The sequence below is a fragment of the Staurois parvus genome, unplaced genomic scaffold, assembly GCF_062004578.1.
Source record: "Staurois parvus isolate SC_StPar_1 unplaced genomic scaffold, SC_StPar_1.0 ptg000011l, whole genome shotgun sequence".
In the NCBI taxonomy this organism is placed as follows: domain Eukaryota; kingdom Metazoa; phylum Chordata; class Amphibia; order Anura; family Ranidae; genus Staurois; species Staurois parvus.
The window spans coordinates 30009378-30031424 of record NW_028317807.1 but is presented as its reverse complement, the minus strand read 5'-3'; the positions used below and the strand labels follow the sequence as shown (position 1 = coordinate 30031424).

The window sequence follows — 22047 nt, the reverse complement described above, 5'->3', positions numbered from 1 at the left end:
GAAAGCGCTGACCGCTGTGTTCTGGCAGGGGGGCAGTCCTTCTGTGAGAACACAATAGCTCAGCGGGGAGATGGCAGTACTAACATTGCATAGTTAGTACAAAGACCTCCTCACGAGCTCTTCAGTTTTTTTTCATTCAAGCCAGCAGGTAGTGTTTACCAGACATTTAAGCCAATTCTATTCTACAGAAGATAACCTAATTACGCAATGACCAATAAAATTGGAGGTAAACAGTAGTGGTGTGCTAGTCTGATATAAAATTTGGCCTAAAAATCTAAAGAATAAGTAGAACTGGAAAGGGCAAGTGACAAATGATACTAACATTTCCAGGAGTTCCTTTCTACACTGATGCTTGTGATGTGACCAGATGGTTAAATCTTTAAATAATCATTTAATTGTTGGAAAGAGGCTCATCTAAAAACGTTTTGTAATTATCATGAATAAATATGCTACTATTTCAGTAGAAATAAAAAAAAGACCATATCTAAAATTAAGTAGACATAGTGCAAAATAGTATTTTCCATAAGCCCAAAAAGGAAACTACATATTGTCATTTTGGTGCCAATTCTTGCCTGAGTTAGCTAACAAAAAGCAATGGGATGTGCAGAAAACTTACATAACTGTCAAATTGTCCTGTTTCTGTACATGTCTGTACTACTCTCTACTTGTACATACATTAGATTCCATTGAAAAAAGGTATCACACCAGAATAATGAACCTTCCTTAAAAAATAAAGAGACAATTATTTTCAGCTAAGTCTAATGAGATTTGAAATTTACAGTCACCTGGCTAAAAATGAAGATCACTAAAGCTTCTCAAGTTAAGCCTACAGTTATAAATGTGATTAGCAGCTTTCCGTATTCAGTTTTTACTTTTTTTTTAGATTTAGTAGTCTTTTTAGATTTAGATTTAGCCATTTTAAACTAATAAATGTAAACGTTAAAAGGTACTACTAACTTTATGTTTTAGGAAGCCCTCCCCTGGGTGCCTTCTAACTTAGTTTCACTTTGTTGCTAAAGCTTAAATTCCCTAGATAAGCACGGCCTTTAAAAAACCCTCTCTAAAACCTAAACATTTTCTTTTACAGTAGGGAAGTGTTAAAACATTTTTTTGCCTTCAGTGTTCCGCTGGGAATATTTCCTATAATGCCCTGCATTGCAGACACAGGAAAGTGAGGAGAAATCTCTCCAAAATCCTTTCTTAGACAATTGTCCCTGGAACAAGTGTCCTCATGGGAAGACTTCCTCTCTATTTCTTGACAAATCTGAATTTTGAATTTTTGTTCACTGTCAGTACTAGCGACTATGGTCACTAGTACAAATACGGTCTCCCAGTAGATACACAGACAGAAAAAAAATTCCCTATTTTAACCAGAACCAGAAAAAAAAGATTTGGTTTGAGATACACATTAAGGAATTAGACAGAAGGATAGCTGGTTTGAAGGGCTTAGCAAAAAAATCACAAAAGGTAGACTCCTAATAATAAAGTAAAATTAGACCAGAAAGGAACACAGAGGAGGGCTTTGTGGTTATTTAGGGTAAAAACAAACAAGTTATGAAACCTGCTTTCAGTCAAGAGTTTTTGATTTAAATAATCAAAATACTATAGCTGAGAGGTTAAAATGAATAGAGAAACTTTAGGTAAATACTGTATCTGCAGAGCTAGATCTTAACAATAGTGACACTCCTGATCTTTATACCTGGTTTTTGTCTTGTGGCAGAACGTTCTCTATAGCCAGGCAGATAGTATTCCAACCTCCAGGTAAGATCCCAATGAGACTTTTCATCCTATATGAGGTGAGGCATAATAAGTAATTTCTAAGTGGAAAAATATAAAGATATGCAATAACGTTTATATCTCAGTTCACCTGAAAACAACATCTAATGCACTTCTGGGAATCTGCACCACATTCCCTGGGTCAATAACCATATTCAGTTCCCCAAATAAGGAGCCATATCACACATCCTACAACAGGGGTAGACAATTTGGGCACTTCAGGTTTAGTAAAACTGCAAATCCCATCATGCCTTTGCCTCTGGGAGTAATTTCTGTGCTGCCAAGTCTTGTACTGTTCAGAGTCTTGAAATGTTTAATGGGCTTGTAGTTTCACTGCAGCTGGAGTGCCATGGTTACCAACCCCTGCCCTACAACCTGAGCTGATGGCCAATTGCTATATATACTGTAACTATCCAGTTGGCCAGAAAAGCTGCTTTCTCCAAAGAATAGCCCAGTGCACTTTTTTAGAATGACCTGACAACCACTGACCACCATAGACAGATGACCAGCCAAAGAGACCCCAAGATGATAGATAGCTATATTCCATACTCCAGACTGATTGCCAGTTTTGGTTGTGTTTCTGAAGGAGGCAGAAAGGAAAATGTGCCCATCTGTTAATACCACTAGATTTATAGCCACATAATATACCCTAAATGCTGGAATAATGGTCTCTTGTTCTCTTTCCAAACTAATAACCACTCACAAGCCTAGTGAAGCACCTGCCATTATATCATCTTGGGGTTGCTTTGGTTGGTCATCTGTCTATGGTGGTCAGTGGTTGTCAGTCATTCTGAAAAAGTACACTGGGCTACTCTCTTACTATATATAGTAATTGGCCATCAGCTCCGGTTGTAGGGCAGGGGTGGGCAACCTTGGCAATCCAGCTGCTGTGAAACTACAAGCTCATGAAACATTTCAAGACTCTGAACAGTACCAGTACTGATACTAATCAACCTTTACATAAATTATATATTACTTTACCAAGGGTATAATGATGTAATTGGGAGCTAGCCACAAATCCCCCACACATTCATACTAGTCAATTACTATGATGTATAGGATTACTGGCCCTCTGAAATATGCAGGAGGCAGAAAGTGGTAGGCAAGAATCAGCATCAGAACATGCTGAACTTTGTCAATCAGAATGGTCTAGAATTCATTCATGACAGGAGGGTTTGGGAGGCTGCTGCAGGTACCTCTTGGTGCCTGAACTTTAAAACTGCAGCAGTTTGGGGTTTATATTCCCATGGCATAAACTCTTTAAAGAACATACTATATCTATAACAGTAATTAATATGTATTTACTGTATGTTTTGCCAGAATCCCATCCATACAACTCCAGAATTGTCAATACAAAAGTGTTGTAGATCAAGATTTATTTCTGTTGCACCTCTTAGAACTGAAGTGTAAGAATTAGGTTGGTTGTAAGAAGGTTATTGTCTAAAACCAACATTAGTACAACACGAGTGCTCTTACCTCTAAACATCCTTCATCTACACTAAAACATCACTATAATATATGATTCACTACGGAACTTGGGGGTTAAACTATTACAAACTGCAAGTGTTCATTGATTAATGTTAATATGATTTCTCGCAATCAATACTACTTTCTAAGAAATGTGAGCATATTATTTATAACCAAGCTTGTGGTCTCTCCACTTATAATCTCAAGAGAAAAATCTTACCAATGTCCCTATCTGGTACAGACACTCCTCTATATTGTTCTGTGTGTTCCTAATATCTTGCTCAGAGACTATAGGGATTACCCTTTTGTGCGTAAAGCAGTGACACCGCAACTGGAAAACACAACATGAAAACAAATTATTAATAATATATATATATTAAAAAAACCCAAAAAACCAAATTAAAATTACAGGACCACCTGTTAAGTGAACCATGCAATTCCTCTTCATTCTATACCTGCTTTCTTAACATACAATTCCGCCCTTCATGCTGCCAAACAAGTCTACTTTGTCAATCTTATTAATACCTTGTCATCCAGTCTTCGTTGTCTCTTCTCTACTTTTAACTCTCTACTTTCTCTACCTCCACCCAGTACCCCACTCACTGCTCACGAGATTGCAAATCATTTCAAAAACAAGATTGATGTAATTCGTAGGGGCATCACCACTGCACAGACATCCATCCCACTTAGCATACCTTATACTAAACCTCCCTCAACACTTTCCTCTTTTGACCTTGCTACTACCAAAGAGGTCACTAAGGTTTTCTCAGAAGCCTGTCTCACTAGTTGCCCCCTGGATCCTGTCCCCTCACAACTACTACGGTCACCCTCTTCTCCCATCCTATGCTTCCTCACTCACATCTTCAATCTTTCCCTCTCTACTGGTGCCTTCCCCTCCCCTCTAAAGCATGCACACATCACTCCTATACTTAAAAAGCCCTCCCTGGACCCCAACAACCTTCCATTTACCTCTAAACTCCTAGAACGCTTAGTCTACAATCGTCGGAGCTCCTACCTCACTGACAACAACCTTCTTGACCCTTTACAGTCTGGCTTTCGCTCACTACACTCCACTGAAATTGCCCTACTAAAACTCACTAATGATCTACTAACTGCTAAAACCAATGGCCACTGCTCCATAATCTTCCTACTTGACCTCTCTGCGGCTTTAGATAGTGTTGACCATCCCCTCCTCCTCAAAAAACTCCACTCTCTTGGCCTCAGAGACTCTGCTCTCTCCTGGTTCTCCACCTACCTATCGCAGTGCTCCATCAGCGTTACCTATAACGCTGCCTCCTCCTCTTCATTCCCTCTTTCTGTAGTGGTCCCTCAAGGTCCTGTCCTTGGACCCCTTTGTCTTCTCCATCTACACCTCCTCCCTTGGTCACTTGATAAACTCCCATGGCTTTAAGTACCATCTTTAACCTCCCTGGCGGTATGATTATTTCAGATTTTTGGTGCTGAAAGCGGTACCATTATTTTGCATGGAAATATGTAGTTTTTTTTATTGTAGGCTGTAAAATTTAGGAATAACTCACTGAAATCTGTCCGAACAAGAGTCTATTAAACATCCTGGGTATGATAAAATTTGAAACACAAAATCATAAATTATAATTTAATAAATAATCATAAAAAATAATATTATAATAATAATACATTTAATTCAATAATATAATCAAACCAAAAACACTGAAATTTGACATATAGCGCCAAGTTCGCACATCACTGAGCAAAGTTGAAAAATTGTTTACAGTGTCTGATGACGAATTTCTCGACGAATCATTATCACTCAATTCTGGAAGTGGTTCTGATTTACTATCGCTGTTCTCTAGCCGGTCTAAAAACGCTTTTGACCTAAAGGGACGCTTTTTGGACGCCATGGACTTTTCTAAGTTTCCAGGCAGAAAGAACAGTCAAAATGCAGACAGGGGACAGGACAAAGCACTAGGGACAAAATGTATGTGAAATGGTTTGAAACAGAAATGTTTTACTATGTAAAATTTGTTTTGAAAAAAATGACATTTTTTTAAAATTTTCAAATTTCACGCCGGCGGCGGCGCCCGTACGTCCCGACGTCACAGGGACCGGAACACAAAAGCCAGATGCCGGCATCAGCCGGAGGAGATGGCTGGGGACGCTGCAGGGGACACATCGCGGGAGCGAAGGACAAGGTAAGCGCTGGAGTGACTCCCTATGCAGCGCCGCATGGTAAGCCCGAGTGTAGCTCGGGGTTACCGCTTTTGGTACAGAAACTTTACCCCGAGCTACACTCGGGAATACCGCCAGGGAGGTTAAGTACCATGTCTACGCTGATGACACACAAATCTATCTTTCTATCCCTCACCTCACCCCTTCAGTCTCCTCTCGCATTACTAACCTACTAAATGACATATCGGCACGGACGTCACTCTACTTCCTCAAACTCAATCTTTCCAAAACTGAGCTCTTAGTCCCCCTCCGCTGACTTCTCCATCAAGATCAATAGCACAATCGTCAGTCCCGCCCCTCATGCCAGGGTACTAGGTGTAATCCTAGACTCCCATCTGTCCTTTCAGTCCCAAATCCATTCACTGTCCAAATCTTGTAGACCTCCACAACATCTCCAAGATATGCCCGTTCCTAACCTCAGAAACCACTAAGAAACTTATTCACTCCCTTGTTATATCTCGCCTTGGCTATTGTAACTCTCTCCTCATTGGCCTACCTAATCGCAGGCTATCCCCTCTTCAGTCTATCATGAATGCTGCTGCCAGACTCATCCACCTTACTAACCATTCTGTATCTGCCACCCCTCTCTGCCAATCCCTCCACTGGCTTCCCATTGCCCAACGGATAAAATTCAAAACATTAACAATAACGTATAAAGCCATTTATAACTGCCCCAAATTACATCAACGATCTTGTCTCTAAATACCATCCAAATCGTACTCTCCGCTCCTCGCAAGACCTCCTACTCTCTAGCTCCCTTGTCTCCTCCTCCCATGCTTGTCTCCAGGACTTCTCCAGAGCTTCCCCCATCCTCTGGAACTCTACCCCAATTTATCAGACTATCGCCTACTCTGCTCACTTTTAGGCGATCTCTGAAAACCTATCTCTTCAGGGAAGCCTATCCTGCCCTCAGCTAATAATGGAATCTTCTACTCTTCCAACCAGTCCATCCCCACAATTACTACCTTTTGTACCACTAGCCCCTCCCTCCTAGATTGTAAGCTCCAAGGAGCAGGGCCCTCTTATCCCTCTTGTATTGAACTGTATTGTTGCTGTATTGTCTCCCGTTATATTGTAAAGCGCTGAGCAAACTGTTGGCGCTATATAAATCCTGTATAATAATATACAAATAATACCTGTGCATAGAGGCTGTTGTAAGCTGTTTATTATGCCCTCTGTCCTGTCACAGCTCTTTAGTAATCCCTAGATAACATCTGTGCAAACGCTGTTTAAAAATTAGCTTTTCCTTCAGATAATGTTGATTTTTTTAGACAGAAACAATCTTACATAATGGCTAAAATGAAGCTTTCTTCTATTCTTCATAATAAAATTACCCAGTTTGAGAAAATTGGGTGCCATTGAATCAGATATAATTATACTGGGGACAAAAAAAATGGTTTACCATATTCCTTCCTTCCTCCATTCCTTCCTTTCTTTCTTTCTTCATTCCTTCCTTCCCCTTTCTCTGGATATATACTATAATCAGGATCATATCTTGGAGCTAACATTGCACTTTTAGACTTATCCACAACATACAGGAAAAGCTATGGGTCCTTGCTCAGCTTTAAAAAATGTAAACAGCATTGTGAATGTAGACTTGTCATATTGTATGTACCCATATGTATTATATTTGTGAACCACATTATTTGGATGGCTGTATTCATTAAGCCAACCTTTTATTCTACCCCTGCCTTGCTGACAGATATTGTTTTGCTGTTTCATGAATTTCTGTTTCAGAAAAACATTGCAACACAAAGTTTTTGTTTTACAATAAATTAAATCATTTGTTTATTTAAAGCAGGTTTAGTATGATTTAAAAACATTCACAAAGGGTTAAAACAACATTTTTCCTTACTAAAAACTTTGAGAATTTTAAATAATACCAAGATTGGAAATAGAATTATTGTGATTCAACCAGACCGCTGTAATGTAAGGAAAAAATTGGTTGTATGGTAGCTTTATTGTTAAGATGACGGCTGTGGCGGGGGAAATTTTCAGTAAAATGAAAACAAATTGCTAGTAGTAAGGCATTTGTCACAGTCTGATTACTTGGCAGTCACTGTGGGAGCTCCAATTTGTCAAGCTACATCAGTAGAACAGGAGACTGGTACAGCCAGACAATGTTATATGCATGTTTATTTTATAATCATCAATAAACTTTGGGGCAAGTCATTGTGATGTCCTTTTAATTAAAGAAAAGGAGTGCAATCTAGGTAAAAAAATAATATTTAGTGGTAGATAACTAGAATATTGTTTGAAATTTTGTCTAATTTCTTATTTGACTTGAAAAAGCTGCACATTACTTCATATAATCAGCAACCACAACTCTGTAATCTGCGAGGTCTGTAATCAACACAAATACTGGAAAAGTTATTCTTTCAACTTCTCTGTGTTTCATTCAACGTTATATTCAAAGCAGTTAAAGGTCTCCAACAGAGAAGCAGCCAAAGGACTGTTGGTGGATGCTAGAAGGTGTTTAAAGCACAAATCCAGGCTCCCACTTCCATTCTCCATCCTTGAGAAATCCCATGAAGGCTTTAGAGTGGGGGTGGAAGGAAGAAGGAGCTGGCTGGGAGGAAACTACACTTCAACTTTAAGCTAATTCTATTAATCCGAGCAAATACAATTTGTATATTTGGATGCAGGCTTCACATTTAGAACCATCATCAACTGATTGCAGTTACATTCAAATTGCTATAGCTGGGAAGTTTAATGAAATCTGCTAAGAACTGGTAAATCTATGAAAAGGTATCTTACTTGAGGAACTGGAGTTACAAGTGTCCAGGTATCGTCTGTAGGATCACTTTCTGATGAAAAAACATAGGTTATAAATGGAGCTTCCTTTTTTTACTCTTCTTTGCATCATTTGCAATTAAACTGGCCCTGTGACACAACCCCTATGCAGTTTTCCATAAACACATAAAGCTTTATAGTGAAAAAACACATTCTCTCCAAGAATAATCTATTTGTATGTATGTTGGTACAGTGGTGATAAGTGAAGAAGTTCTTGTTAGTGCTGTGGCAATGGGTGTGTTGGTAAAGTGGTAGAGAGTGACTGTTGGTGCCATGGTGGCAAGTGCAGCAGTGCGTGGTCAGTGAAAGGGCAGCAAGTACAGACGGTTGAGCTGTCGTAGTAACAGCAAGTTCAGAATTGTGCATCGGTGCAGTGTTCGGGAGTGGGGCATTACAAACTGGTCCAGTGGCAATGAGTAGGTTATAGCATGTTGGTGCGGTGATGGTAAGTGGGGAATTTTGCATTAATACTGTGTTAGTGAGTATTGCAGTGGTGCAGATGCAGTGAGTGGTGTATTGTATTATGGTGAGTTGGCTTTTATGCATTGTTGCATTGGTGGTAAGTGTGGCACTGCATGTTGATGTAGTATAGTGTGTTGGTGCAGTGGTGGTGACAAAAAAATGAAGTCAGGGAAATTCTCTTTTAGATAGTTGTCATTGGGAAAAATGTCCCCATTGGAAGATTTTCCCTCTATACCTCTTCCAGTGCAACTCAAAAGTCTAACCTTACCAGGACAAATAGATTGTAAAGTAATTTGCAGCCCCCTTACTATAAATGGGGGCACAGGGCAACCATAGTGTCAGTTAAGCGGAAGCTGTTGTGGCTAAATCTGGCAAATTGCATAGAGAGAGGAGATGGTTTTAGCAATCAAACCCTTTGTCGCTTTTCTTCTTACTACTTTATTTGTTGGCTGATATGAAGCAAGCGGTCATGTTTAGATGTGGCACATAGCAAAAAGAGCTTTTGTTTTGGAGGGGTGGTGTTTTAGGTTTGTATGCATTTTAGACTCTTACTAAAGGTTAAACCGTTTTTGTTTTTTTTGCTGGAAGCCCCCCTTTAAAAAGTGTAAAAAGTTAATTTAATTGTTATTGACCATCTGTTCTTGGAGCTGCCTTTTGTTTGTAGCATGCCACTGCATTGTTTCAAAGTTCAGAAACAGTGTGCATCTAAACCACCTCAAATTGCATCATCAACTTAGATTACATAAAAGTTAGGCATATACCAGTTAGACCTATTATCCCTTAGCAAAACTGTCTTGCAGCTGGCCAATTTTTCACTGCTGTATCATCTATGGTCTCCTAATTTTTAATGAGAGATCAAAAAAATAGCCAGTGACAGGACAGTTTTGCTGAGGAATAATAGGCCTACCTGGTATACATTATGCCTATTAACGTTTAATTTAATTTTTATTTAATGAGAACAGGGAAAACCAGAGTTAACTACTGGACAATTCCTATCTATCAGTTAAAGTGGCTTTATTACCTTTTTATAAAAACACGTGTCGCTGCTAATGCAGCCTGAAAAAAAAAGTTATTTTTTTTACCTGGAATGCATGAAATTGGGTCACTGCTGTTGTATGTAATCCAAAATAATTGTAAAAGTAAAAGAAAAGAATACATTTGACAGCCAAAGAGGCACTGCCAGTTTATGCTGTTTATAAAATTAATACTGTTCTGTAACACCACGTACAGCTTTAAGGCACCCAAGCATGTTATTTAAAATTTTTATGTATTTTCTTCTAAGTTACATAAAAAGACAATTCCCCATCATACGCTAAGTTTTAAATTAATTTTTGTTTTGCATTTGTACACATACCCATGACTTTGCAGAGCTTCCCATACTTTTTTTGTGGCATTTGTTTACCTATTAACCCTAAAAATGGCTAGAATTTAACAAGATCCCTCCTCCCATAGATTTCAATGGGAATTGCCTCTAATTTTAGGTTCACCAAATTTCATACAAGATTTACCAAACCCTTAACAAATAGAAACCACGCAGATTCAGCCTTCACTATTGTTTAAAAGGCATATATGTATATAAAAACTACCCATGAGACTGAGCATAATATGACACTTTTCAGACACTGAAGACAGTTATTCTTATATACATGATGAATATAAGTTTGTGGTACAGAATACATTTTGAAATTCTTTTCCTGTGTGTAAAACCTCAAATGAGCATTTCTAAACAGCATAATTATACATATCATGCCTTGATGAATGGTACAGAATTACATGAAGCACACATGGGAATGTAATGAGAGTCAATGTGTATACTTTCTTTCATGCTTTCACAGTTTAGATAAACGGACTCCAGTGGATTTAATGACAGAAAATAAAAGATGAGTTTGAGTAGTTATTCCTCTCTTTGTTCTATTTGTTTCCTTCCGGGATGAGAACTGAACCAATAAAGGGACCTTTTTTCAAGCATGCTCTAGAAAACACAAGAAACATACCACCCGATTTATCTCTACTCTGTCTTTGCTTACAGCCCATAATTCAGTTTCCACCAAAGACTCTCACCTCTCTATTTAATATCACAAAGCAGTCCTCCACCTGGGCCTCCTTGATCAGTTACAGCAGGATATTTGCTTGTTGGACTGTGTCCAATTTTTGACATGAGAAAATACTTTATAGAGAATCCTTACATTTTGATTTTTGAGTTTCAATACCAGGTTTTTCCTGCAGGTGGTAATACAGGAAAGTTCTGAAACTGATATTCACAAAATAATGCGTAAAGAGTAGAGCTACAATCCCAAAATGTACTTATTTACTATACTTTCTGTCCCATCTGTTAAATGTGTACGTAGGGAAAAACAAATGCTAGAATGGACTCAGTATATGGTCTGCTATACATGCAGAACTTCTTGACTTGTACTCAATGGCACAGACTACCAAACAATAAAAAGAAAATATAATTAAATTTTTGGGAGTTGCTATGATATTAATGTCTGAATGACAACAGGGAGCGAGGAGACTGGGGAAATGCTTTTTCCTGCCTGCAGCAGACCAATAGTAACATTTTTCCCAGTTGCACCTCTCGGTCTAGGTCCAGTCCCTTGTCATGGGCTCAAGGACTATATTACAATAAGCCACTAATTAAGGTATGCAGACTTGTAAAGTTACTGATAGGTCCCTGTTAAAATGTTCACAGTGATTCCAAGGCCCGGTGTTTGGTAATTATATGGTCTTAGAAACATTTCAGCATTAGTATTACAGATATTACACAGTAATATTACATATTAACACTTAACCAGAGATAGACCAGGACCGCAAAAGAGTGTTGGCATATACTGTATGTCAGGAATCTAGGAATGACCAGAAAGGTGTGGACCGACACAGGGAAACGCAGGCTTCAGGCACAGTATAATAATACAGGTTATTATTAGCCACCCAGATATATATATATATATAAATGCACAGTGAACAAACCAACCTTCCACTAATCTTAGTAGGTGCAGGAACACAGGTGTAGTCAGGGCTGGAGAGGTGGAACGGTCAGGCCGGCCGTAGGGTTCTGTAATGACCGTTTGGTGGTACCTCTAGTGGTCCCCAGGACAGGATTCCCCAGGGCGCGGAGTCTAAGTCCCAGTCTGCTTATTCACCAGGGCCCCTGATGGTGGGGATGGACTTGGAGCAGACAGGAACCAGGTCGCGGCCCCTGAGTACACCTGCTAGTGGTAGAGGGATCCGCCAGAGGTATGTGCAGGTACGGCTGGATCCGTGCAGGATGGATAGATGGCAGAGTAGTTAGCGTGGTCAGACGGGCCAAGTCAGCAACGTGCGGGCAGCAAGGTACCAAAAGGAGCAGGCAGAGAATGGTCAAGGTCACAAGCCGGGTTCAGTAACTCACGGGCAGCGCGGTACAGGGGATCAGGCAGAAGGATGGTCAGGCAAGCCAGGGGTTCAACAGGAGACGGTCAGCAGAGGTCAGGATCAAGCCGGGTCAGCAACGAAGCAGGAACACAAGATACCAGGTACAGAGGCTCATGGGAAAACATACACCAAGGCCCAGATCACAGGCCTGGTCATGCCTTAAATACACCTTTCTGCAATCAGCCCCAGGTTTTGCTGATTGCACGTGTGAGCTTCTGGCTGCTGAGAGCACCCGCTGGTCAGCTCTGGTACTGCAGCCCACATGGCAGGTGAGTCCCACCACCAGTGCTGAGTCCATTCCTGACACTGTAACTTTAAAGCCCAAATTTAGAATTATTCCTGCAGTGAGTTTGTGAGTCCACTGAAAGTGTTAATAGCTGATTCTGGCTAGGAGAGAGGAGAAGCAGTGTCACTTATCTGATCCTCTGCTCCACAGCTCCCCCATGTTTTAGCAATGGATTTGATGTCATCACTTCCAGTGCAGGGCGGTGACTTGATGGTGTCAGCAACCTAGACTATTGGAGTGCAGAGGAGAGAAAACTGAGGAGACCAGTCTAGCTGCAGGAAACAGATTGTGTTGGGGAAGTAATTTTTTTTTGTTTTCCTAGATTAAAATGAGCAACTAACTCTTGCAGTGCAGGCACACACCCCCTCTGAGGGATCATCATGTTTTAGTTGCCTAGAGCTGGGTTATGAATGGGTCTCCCTAATTAATGTTTGCTTACAGCAGAACAAAAAATACCTGCATTGATGTGTGAGCTCTGTATATTTTTGTACAGCAAGTGCAGAACATAAAGAAGATTTTATCTATTTATTAAAGCAGTGTTGATTGAAATTGAGCACTCCATAAGAGCCCATAAATGACACCTAAAAAAAATCACACCAGTCCTTCTGACAAATACTAGAACACTATTTCTTACCTAAACAAAACCACCAAATACAATTCAAACTATATTGACATACACCTGTGTCGGACTTTCAAGGTACAATTTGCCATTTCTTGAACAGAATTTTGCAACAGTTACCATATTCTGTTGGTATTTATATGAGATATATAATAATAATAATAATAATAAAAAACTTTATTTTATATAGCGCCTTTAAAAGGTAGGTATATAAAATAAAGTGCTTTGCAGAGAAAACAAAAGAAATACACAGGATAAAATAAAGGAAAAAAGGGGAAATTACTTGAAAGCTTGTCTAAAGGAAAAAGTTTTTAGATTTGATTTGAATGAGTTTAGAAAAGATGACTCTCTGATGTTCTTTGGAAGTGAATTCCAGAGTTTTGGAGCATAACAGGGGAAAGCTCTGTCTCCTATCGAGTGTAGGTGAGTAGAGGGGGACACACAGAAGATCATAATTTGAGGAGCAGAGGTTACGAGGGCAGCAGTATGTTAATAACAGTTTAAAGAGATAAAGGGGTGCCAAGCCATAAAAAGTCTTATGGGTGAGCAAGAGGATTGTAAAGTTCATGGGAAACCTGACGGGTAGCCAGTGCAAGGACTCCAGGATAGGGGTAATATGGTCACTTGTACCAGATGTAGTCAGGATTCTGACTGCAGAATTTTGTACATATTAAAGTCGATAAATTATGGATTCAGATACACCAGCGAGTAGAGCATTACAGTAGTCAAATCGGGAGAACACAAATGTATGGATCAGATTTTCACCACAGTGTATGATAGCATAGGACACAGCCGAGCAATGTTTCTCAAGTAGAAAAAAGATGTTCTGACAACATTTTGTACATGTGGATCAAAGGTTAAACTATCATCAAGATATCACCCCTAGATTTTTCAATTTAGACTGGAGCTCAAGTACAGTGCCATTAATAGATAGGCTACCAGAACTGGTATTATATAATTGATGGGGGGTGTCAATAAGCATGATTTCAGTCTTGTCACAGTTTAATTGAAGGAAATTGTGTGCCATCTAAGTTTTTTTTTATCACAAATACAATTAGATAGGAGAGAAGCAGAAAGAGAGAATTTGATTTAGTGTAGATGTATATCTCAGTGTCATCAACAGAGAAGTGATAATTGGGTCTATGTGATCTAAGCAGTTGGCCAAGTGGAAACATGTAAATGCTAAAAAGCAAGGGACCCAAGGTTGAGCGCTGAGGAACACCGTACTTGACTGCACCAGCATCAGACTGGAATCCGCTAAGTGAACAAAAGTGACAATAATCAGTGGGATATGACTTAATCCATTTCAGAGCCAATTCTGAGACTCCAAATATGGTTTCAAAGTGAAAGAGTGAAAGATTGCGGTCTACAGTATCAAACGCAGAACTAAGATCCAGGAGAATAAGAATAGTTAGTGAGACAGAATCAGAAGCTAACAGAAGGTCATTAGTGACTTTGACCAAGGCAGTTTCTGTGCTGTACAGTTTCCAAAAACCAGATTGGAGGGGTTCAAATAGACAACTTTTGCCCAATATCTAATATACTCTTCCTTGCTACGATCCTTGAGTGGGCTGTGATATTTTAGTTACATAATCACCTGCCTTTAAGTAACCTAAGTTATCCAGAGCCATGTTGGGTTTTTTAGGTACCAGAGTGATGGCAGCAGTTTTGAGGATTGTTGATACAAAACCAGAGCTAAGAGACTCATTTACAATATTGAGAATAATTGGGCATAGAGAACTAAAACAGGATTTAAATAAATGTGTGGGCATAGAATAAAGTATGCAGGTGGAAAATGTCATATTAGAGACCAATTTAATCAGAGATGCAAAGTCGAGTAGAGAGAAGTAGGAGAGAGAAGAACCATTCAAACTGGGTGGGTCAGGAAGTGGTGTGGAAGAAACACATTCTTAGATTTTGTTTTGTCCTCATAAATTGACAAAATAAAGCATCAAATTCTTACTACGCCATATGTTAAAGAGCTGTGTTGAAGCTGGAAATGTATAGGGGCAACAAGGTTTTATTAATCTGTCAATGGGGCAGAAGAGTTGCCTAGGGTTGCTAAGATTTTTTTCAATGGCATGGGAGAAATAATTTGATCTAGCAATCTCAAATTGACCCTTATAGACACACAAGTGGTCCTTCCAGATCTGATAATGAGCAGACAGGCTAGAACAGCGCCATCTGCACTCCAGTCTCCGTGAGACGGCCTTTATTAAGCATAGGTGAGAACTAAACCACAGAGCCGGAGGGGAGAATTAAACAATTTGAGTTTTTAATGGGGCAAAGGTGTCAAGGGAAAATGAAAGAGCATGATTAACCACTAGCCATCCAGAGGATTTACCCCCCTTTCTGACCAGGCCATTTTTTGCGTTATGGCGCTGTGTTACTTTAACTAACAATTGCACGGTCATGCAACACCGCACTCAGATGAAATTTACGCCCTTTTTTCCCCACGACTTGAGAATTCTTTTAGTGGTATTTGATTGCCTGTGCATTTTTTATTTTTTGTGCTATAAGCAAAAAAAAACAACAATTTTGAAAAAAAACAACAATATTTTGGACTTTTTGTTATTAAACATGATGTCAGGGCAGGAGCTGTGGAACGGACAGGCAGGCCTAATGGCAGGGTCACGCACTGACTGATGACAACCACCACCCACAGACCGGAGTCCCTCAGGGCGCAGAGTCTACGTCCCAGGCTGCCCTTCACCAGGGCCCCTGATGGTGGGGATGGACATGACGCAGCCAGGGACCAGGTCGCGGCCCCTGAGACACCCTAGCTGTGGTAATGGCCACCGTCAATGGCGTGTAGCTGGTAGGAACCAGATAAGACAATAGCGTAGTCGTGCAGGCCGGGAGGTCAGATAAATGGATAACGCAGAGAACAGTCTAGTCCAAAGCCGAGTCAGTTTCCAGGAGAGCCACAAGAGTAGAAACAGAGCTTGTTGCAACACGAACATAAAAGACACGAATGCAAAGAGCACGTGCGGGCAACAGGCTTATATGTGATCAACCACACCCCTCTGCAGAAACCCAAGATGGATGCCAGCACATGCAGCAGCATAACCTCTGGGAAAAGGTAGGACCTTGACACATGACCAGTAGAAAAAATGTAAAAAATTAAATTTCGTCATAAATTTAGGCCAAAATGTATTCTGCTCCATGTTTTTGCTAAACAAAATCCCAATACGTGTAAATTAATTGGTTTACATGAAAGTTACAGCGTTTACAAATGGCAGTATAGATACTGGGATTTTTTTTTCTTGCTAATAATGGAGGCGATCAGCAACTTTTAGCAGGACTGACACTGGGACTGACGCGGGCATTCTGACACTGGGAGGAACTAACTTTGTGTCACTGACATCCCCAGTGACACCAATACAGTGATCAGTGCTAAAAAACAGCACTGACACTATACTAATGACACTGGGCAGGAAGGGGTTAATGTGATTGGTGATCAAAGGGTTAACTGTGTGTAAGGAGTGTTTTACAAGGGGCAGGGGGTGTGTGCTTCACTGTAAGCACACTGATAGGGATGGCTGTGCTGTACACAGCCATCCCGAGCAGTGTGCCCCAGCTGACAGGGAGGAAGACTGTAAACAAAGCAGTCTTCCTCCCTGTTGGTGATTGTTGGTAATTACCAGGTGGCGGTGGGTATTCACCGGCCGGGAACTGGTGATTTGCATCCACGGCCCACTACCCAGAAATGCAAAATCACACACATATATATATATATATATATATATATATATGTGTGATTTTGGACACCTGTGCCGCCGTGTAGCGGTATATCTGCTATACGGTGGCCGGTAAGTGGTTAAGGGCATCTATTTTGTCAACAAGGGTGTCAGAGGAGGGGATGCAGGATAGAGAGGAAGTAACAAAATTTGCAAATTTGGGCTGATCAATTGAAGCCCAGTTGCGTAAATTTACAGATCAAGACAGGGAGGTGTTAGAAACCATTACTCCAGCTTGAAAAGAATAGCTAGGTGGTCAGACAGTCCTAAGTCAAGGGAAGAGCAGACAGAGACAAAAGAGCCATTAGCAATAATATGGTCCAGGGTGTGTCCTTTGATATGTGTGGGGGTGCAATGAACTGGATTAGGTCAAAGTATTCTAGCAGTGTCAAAAAGTCTTTATGTCAACAAGAGGCAGAGAAAAAGCAATATACTGATCTTCCCAGTGAAGAGCTATGAAGGAAGGGGGGTCATCACAAAGATAGTCTATTGGAGAACAGGCACGGTGTTCCCAACACAGCCAGTAAACTAAACATGCTGAGATGGATGTGCTTCTATGCCTAATGTGGTCAGTTTGAAATTGGAAAGCAGAAGGACTGCAGGGTCACCAGACGAAGAAAGAAATACTAAGAGAACAGGACATTTTTTAACACAAGTACATGGTACAACATACACATCAGGAATATGAAACGTAACACGAATATGAGGGTAACATACAATTTAACGGTTTGCCTGGAGTTCAGCATCTGCACCTATTTTGGTTAAAGAGTGGGGCAATTTGGATTGTTAGATGTTGGGTATGTTTTTTCAGAAAGAGTGTTTCGAACACTGATCCATGCTGAGGGACCAGTTGGACTAGTATAGGGGTTTGGTGATAGAATAATGCCAGTTTGAAGGACTGGACCTGGTAGAACCTAGAAGCTTAGAATAAAGTGTATGAATTCTTCTCTGGTATATGGAGCACATAACAGAATTACTGCACTGGAACATAATGTAAAACTAAACAATACAAATATACAGGGATCTCTTCATAAAACAAGAAACTTGAAAAAAAAATAACAGTTTTACTTCATTAGGTTCTACAAGTCCTTTAAAGACGTCAACACTTAATTATGTTCCCCAGCTAGGAGAAAGTTTCATTTCAAAGACGAGACTGTAGCTGAGTGGAAAGTGGCAAAACACTGCAGGAGAAAAATAATTTAACTCACTGCTCTTTGGATGCTGTGGCCTTGTTCCATTAAGGTTTTCAGTCTGCAAAAAGAAGAAAATAGTTCACACAGAGTGGTTAGAGGTAATTTCTTACATTACGTGGACATTTTAAAAAAGAACCACACAGAGTTATCTTTCTTGGGTGCATTTGTCAGGCTTTTAGAGAACAATGAAGCAACTATTTAGAGTCGTCCTGACATAAGATGGTGACAATTGTAGAGGACTTCAGTTTACACTTGGGGAAAGGAACAGCATGGGAAATGTCACCATCATGGTATTGGAACCAAGGTCCAGGACACAGTACAATGTATTTCTTTATAATTTAGTTTACTAAAAACTTGTTCTGAAAGTACTGTACTTTATACACTCACAGGCCACTTTATTAGATACACCTGATCAATTGCTTGGTAACACAAATTGCTAATCAACAATCACATGGCAGCAATTCAATGTATTTAGGCATCTAGACGTAAAGACAACTTCCTGAAGTTCAAACCAAGCATCAGAATGGAGAAGAAAGGGGATTTAAAGTGTTACTAAACCCAGGACCCTGAATTCATTATGTCTGATCTCCCACAGTACACAGAACATGGAAGTGAAATTATTTTAGAAACTATAAACTGCTAAATACCTTTTCTCATCAGCAGTTAGAGAAGTCTTGTGACTTATATCAGTGTCCAGCCGAGCACATGTTAAAGATGTAGGAGGAGTTTTCATTTTGCTCTAGGAGGATGCAAGACCCCTGACCTCTGTCCAGATGGTGCTGTTTGGCCCTGTGCTGATCACATACATTCTCCCAAGAAAAAAAAAAACCTCTATAGCAATACACACCAAACTCAGCATGTGCAGAGTGTCTCCACAGAAGCTCTGGGAAAGCAATGTAATCTTACGCTGCTTTCTATTTCGGGGCATGAATGCACTTGCGCCCCCTGCCACCCCCTGGTCGGTCCAGGGAGAGAAGAGAGAACACGGCACCGAGTAAAAGCATTACATTTTACACATACACACGTTAGATTAGCACATATAACCCTTTGATCACCCATATTAACCCTTTGATCATCCTGTCATCCAGCCAGTGCCAATAGTACAGTGTCAGTATATAGAATTTTTCATTGATCACTGTATTCCTGTCACTAGTGACATCAGATAACGCCAGGGTCAGTTAGCGCCCCTCCCAGACAGGGTCAGCTAGCGTTAGATTGCCCGCACACTATCACACTCACGCTATAGGTCGCTGATCACCACAATTACTAGTATAGTGTTTGTACAGATCCACATAATGATCATGAACAGAACTATACTAGTGCCTCCGTTGTATAGCAGGATCAGCCCCATTCGCTGCCAGCACTAGCATTTAGCCCCTCCACTTCTTTTTCATGGAAGATTTATACCAATTGATTGTGGGCCAAGGCAATTTATACACACAACAATACATGGCCACCAACCCAAATTCAGCTCTTGCAAGACAATTCACATGGAAACCTATCACGGTTTCTGAATTTAAAACATTTTTGGGTCTAACCCTCAACATGGGCATTTGAAAAAAAAATTGCGGTCATATTGGTCTACAGACCCGATTTATCATATATCCATGCTCTCTTCTGTTACATACAGTATATGCCCGACATGGAACAGCAATATACTGGTACGTCACGGGACTTTGAGTGGTTATACCGGGATGATGCCTGCAGTTACAGGCATCATCCTGGTATTGTTTTTTTCAATTGGCAGTCAGCTTTCATTTAAAAGCAATCCTAGTGGCCAATTAGCTGCTGAATCATTTTTACAAGCAGCGGGATGGGACACCCCCCTCACCACCTTCCACAGTTTTCTTGGGCTCTCTGGTCCCACAGGGGAATTCGATAATGCAGTCAGCAGTTCCGCTGGCTGACTATAGAGCTGATCAGAGACCAAAATGGCTCCGAACATCTCTATGGTCTAAGAGACCGGAAGCTATAAGCATTTCATAATTTCCGTTTCGCCAGTCTTTAACAGTGCCATTTGTAAATTGGGAAAGCATCTGATCACAGCAATCTTGGTGAGATCAGATGATGTAAGAGCAGAGGAGATATCTAATAGACCCCAGATTTCTAAAAAAAAAATACCTATTGCAGTCACAGTGAATATTTATATTCCATGTGATAGCAATAAAAGTGATAAAAAAAAGAAATAAAAGGGACAGTGTAAAATCAAAATAACTAAAAAAAAAAAAAAAGCAGTAGATCTCCTGTGTAAATTGGTGACCTGTAAAGGCTTTTCAAGCATCACCTATTGATATTAAAAATTTATGTCGCCATTGCATGGGCATGCACAATTTTAAAGCATGTCATGTTTGGTATCTATTTACTTGGTGGAACATCATCTTTTATATTTTATCCAACAATTGGGCAATATACTGTGGTTTTGTGCATTCAAATTTAAAAAAGTGTATTTTTCCCAAAAGATTTGAGTTTGAAAAATTGCTGCCCAAATATTGTGTGATGTAAAAAATTTCAACACCCACCGTTTTATTCTCCAGGTCTTCTGCTTTAAAAAAATATATAATGTTTGGGGGTTCAAAGTAATTTTCTAGCAAAAAAACCCAGTTTTTTTCATGTGAACGAGTGTCAGAAATGTCTTGGTCTTCAAGAGTGGGTGATGTGTTGCATAAGCTTCTAATGTTGGCCCTGAAAAGCCAGGATAGTAGAAGCAACCCCTCCAAATGACCTATTTTATGGAAAGTAGACACTCCAAGGTATTTGCCAAGAGGCATGGGTGAGTATTTTGCAGATCTCATTTGTTGCCACGTTTTTGGAAAACAAAGAAAGAAAACAAAAAATGTATTTTTTCTTTTCTTTTTTTCTTTTTCACAACCCTGTGACAAAAATGATATCTGTAAAATACTCACCATGCCTCTCATCAAATTCCTTGTGGTATCTACTTTCCAAAAAGGGGTCATTTGGGGTGGGTGTTTGTACTATCCTGGCATTTTAGGGCCTCCGAAACTGTGATAGGTATTGGGGAAGTGATATAAGGAAATATGCCCTTTGAATCCTGGAGTTGGTCATTGGATTTTTGGGGGCCTGTATGTAGCTAGACTGTGAAAAGCCTCTTACATGTGGTATCTCCATACCCGGGAGAAGTAAGAGAATGTGTTTTGTGGTGTTATTCAACATATACCCATGGCATGCATGAGCAATATATCATTTAAGTGACTCAACATGCCTCTCTGCAAAATCTTTGGGGTGTCTACTTTCCAAAAAGGGGTAATTTTGGGGGGGGGGGGGGAGTTTGTACTGCCCTGGTATTTTAGCACCTCAAGAAATGTGATAGGCAGTCAGAAAAAGCTCTGGAAATTCCAATATACATACTATAGTTTGTGGACGCTATAACTTTCGCACAAACCAATAAATATACAGGTGTTGAGATTTTTTTTTTTACCAAAGACATGTAGCAGAATACGTTTTGTCTTAAATGTATGACTAACTTGGAATTTATTGGACATCTTTTATAAGCAAAAGTGAAAAATATTGTTTTTTTTTCAAAATGTTTGGTTTTTTTTGCTTATAGCACAAAATGTTAAAAACCGTAGAGCTGATCAAATACCACCAAAAGAAAGCTCTATTTGTGTGAAAAAAGGGCATACATTTTGTTTGGGTGCAGCATTGCATGATCGTGCCTTCATTATTCCCCCTTTATCAGGGGGAATGATTAAGCCACGTGATCAGTGGCGTAACATGTATGGGAGGGGCTTTGATGTCACGATACTAAATGGTTCCATACTGACACCAGCTGGTAATGTGGGAAGCCTCTTGCTGATTACCAAAGTACTTCAGTTCCAGTCAGATGAAGTGTCATCCTTGGCGCTCAATTCCTTTAGCAGAGATATTGCAGGAGGAAGGGGTTGGGCCATTGGTTTGTTGGTTGTGGGAATGAGTAGGACCATACACAAGGAAGTGTAGAGTTGCACCCAAGTGGGGGACCCCTTGTCGGGACTTGGATAAGAAGTATTACAAGCTAAAGGTATGAGACACCACAGCATAGCCCAAATCCTGCCTAAGATTTAAAGAGGAACACTGACCATGTGATAAACT

The 22047-nt window shown here is 40.1% G+C and overlaps 1 protein-coding gene across 1 annotated transcript in view; it reads right to left on the bottom strand.

Annotated features, from left to right (window-relative positions):
- Nucleotides 1-22047, bottom strand: part of LOC149474147 (uncharacterized) — a 243718-nt gene that overhangs the window by 5261 nt on the left and 216410 nt on the right. Inside the window, exons 9-12 of the mRNA XM_089672242.1 lie at nucleotides 17974-18016; nucleotides 8209-8258; nucleotides 3464-3574; nucleotides 1700-1787 (exon numbers count right to left, since the gene is read on the bottom strand). Coding sequence (XP_089528368.1) covers nucleotides 1700-1787; nucleotides 3464-3574; nucleotides 8209-8258; nucleotides 17974-18016 — 292 coding nt within the window. The remainder of the gene's footprint in view (nucleotides 1-1699; nucleotides 1788-3463; nucleotides 3575-8208; nucleotides 8259-17973; nucleotides 18017-22047) is intronic.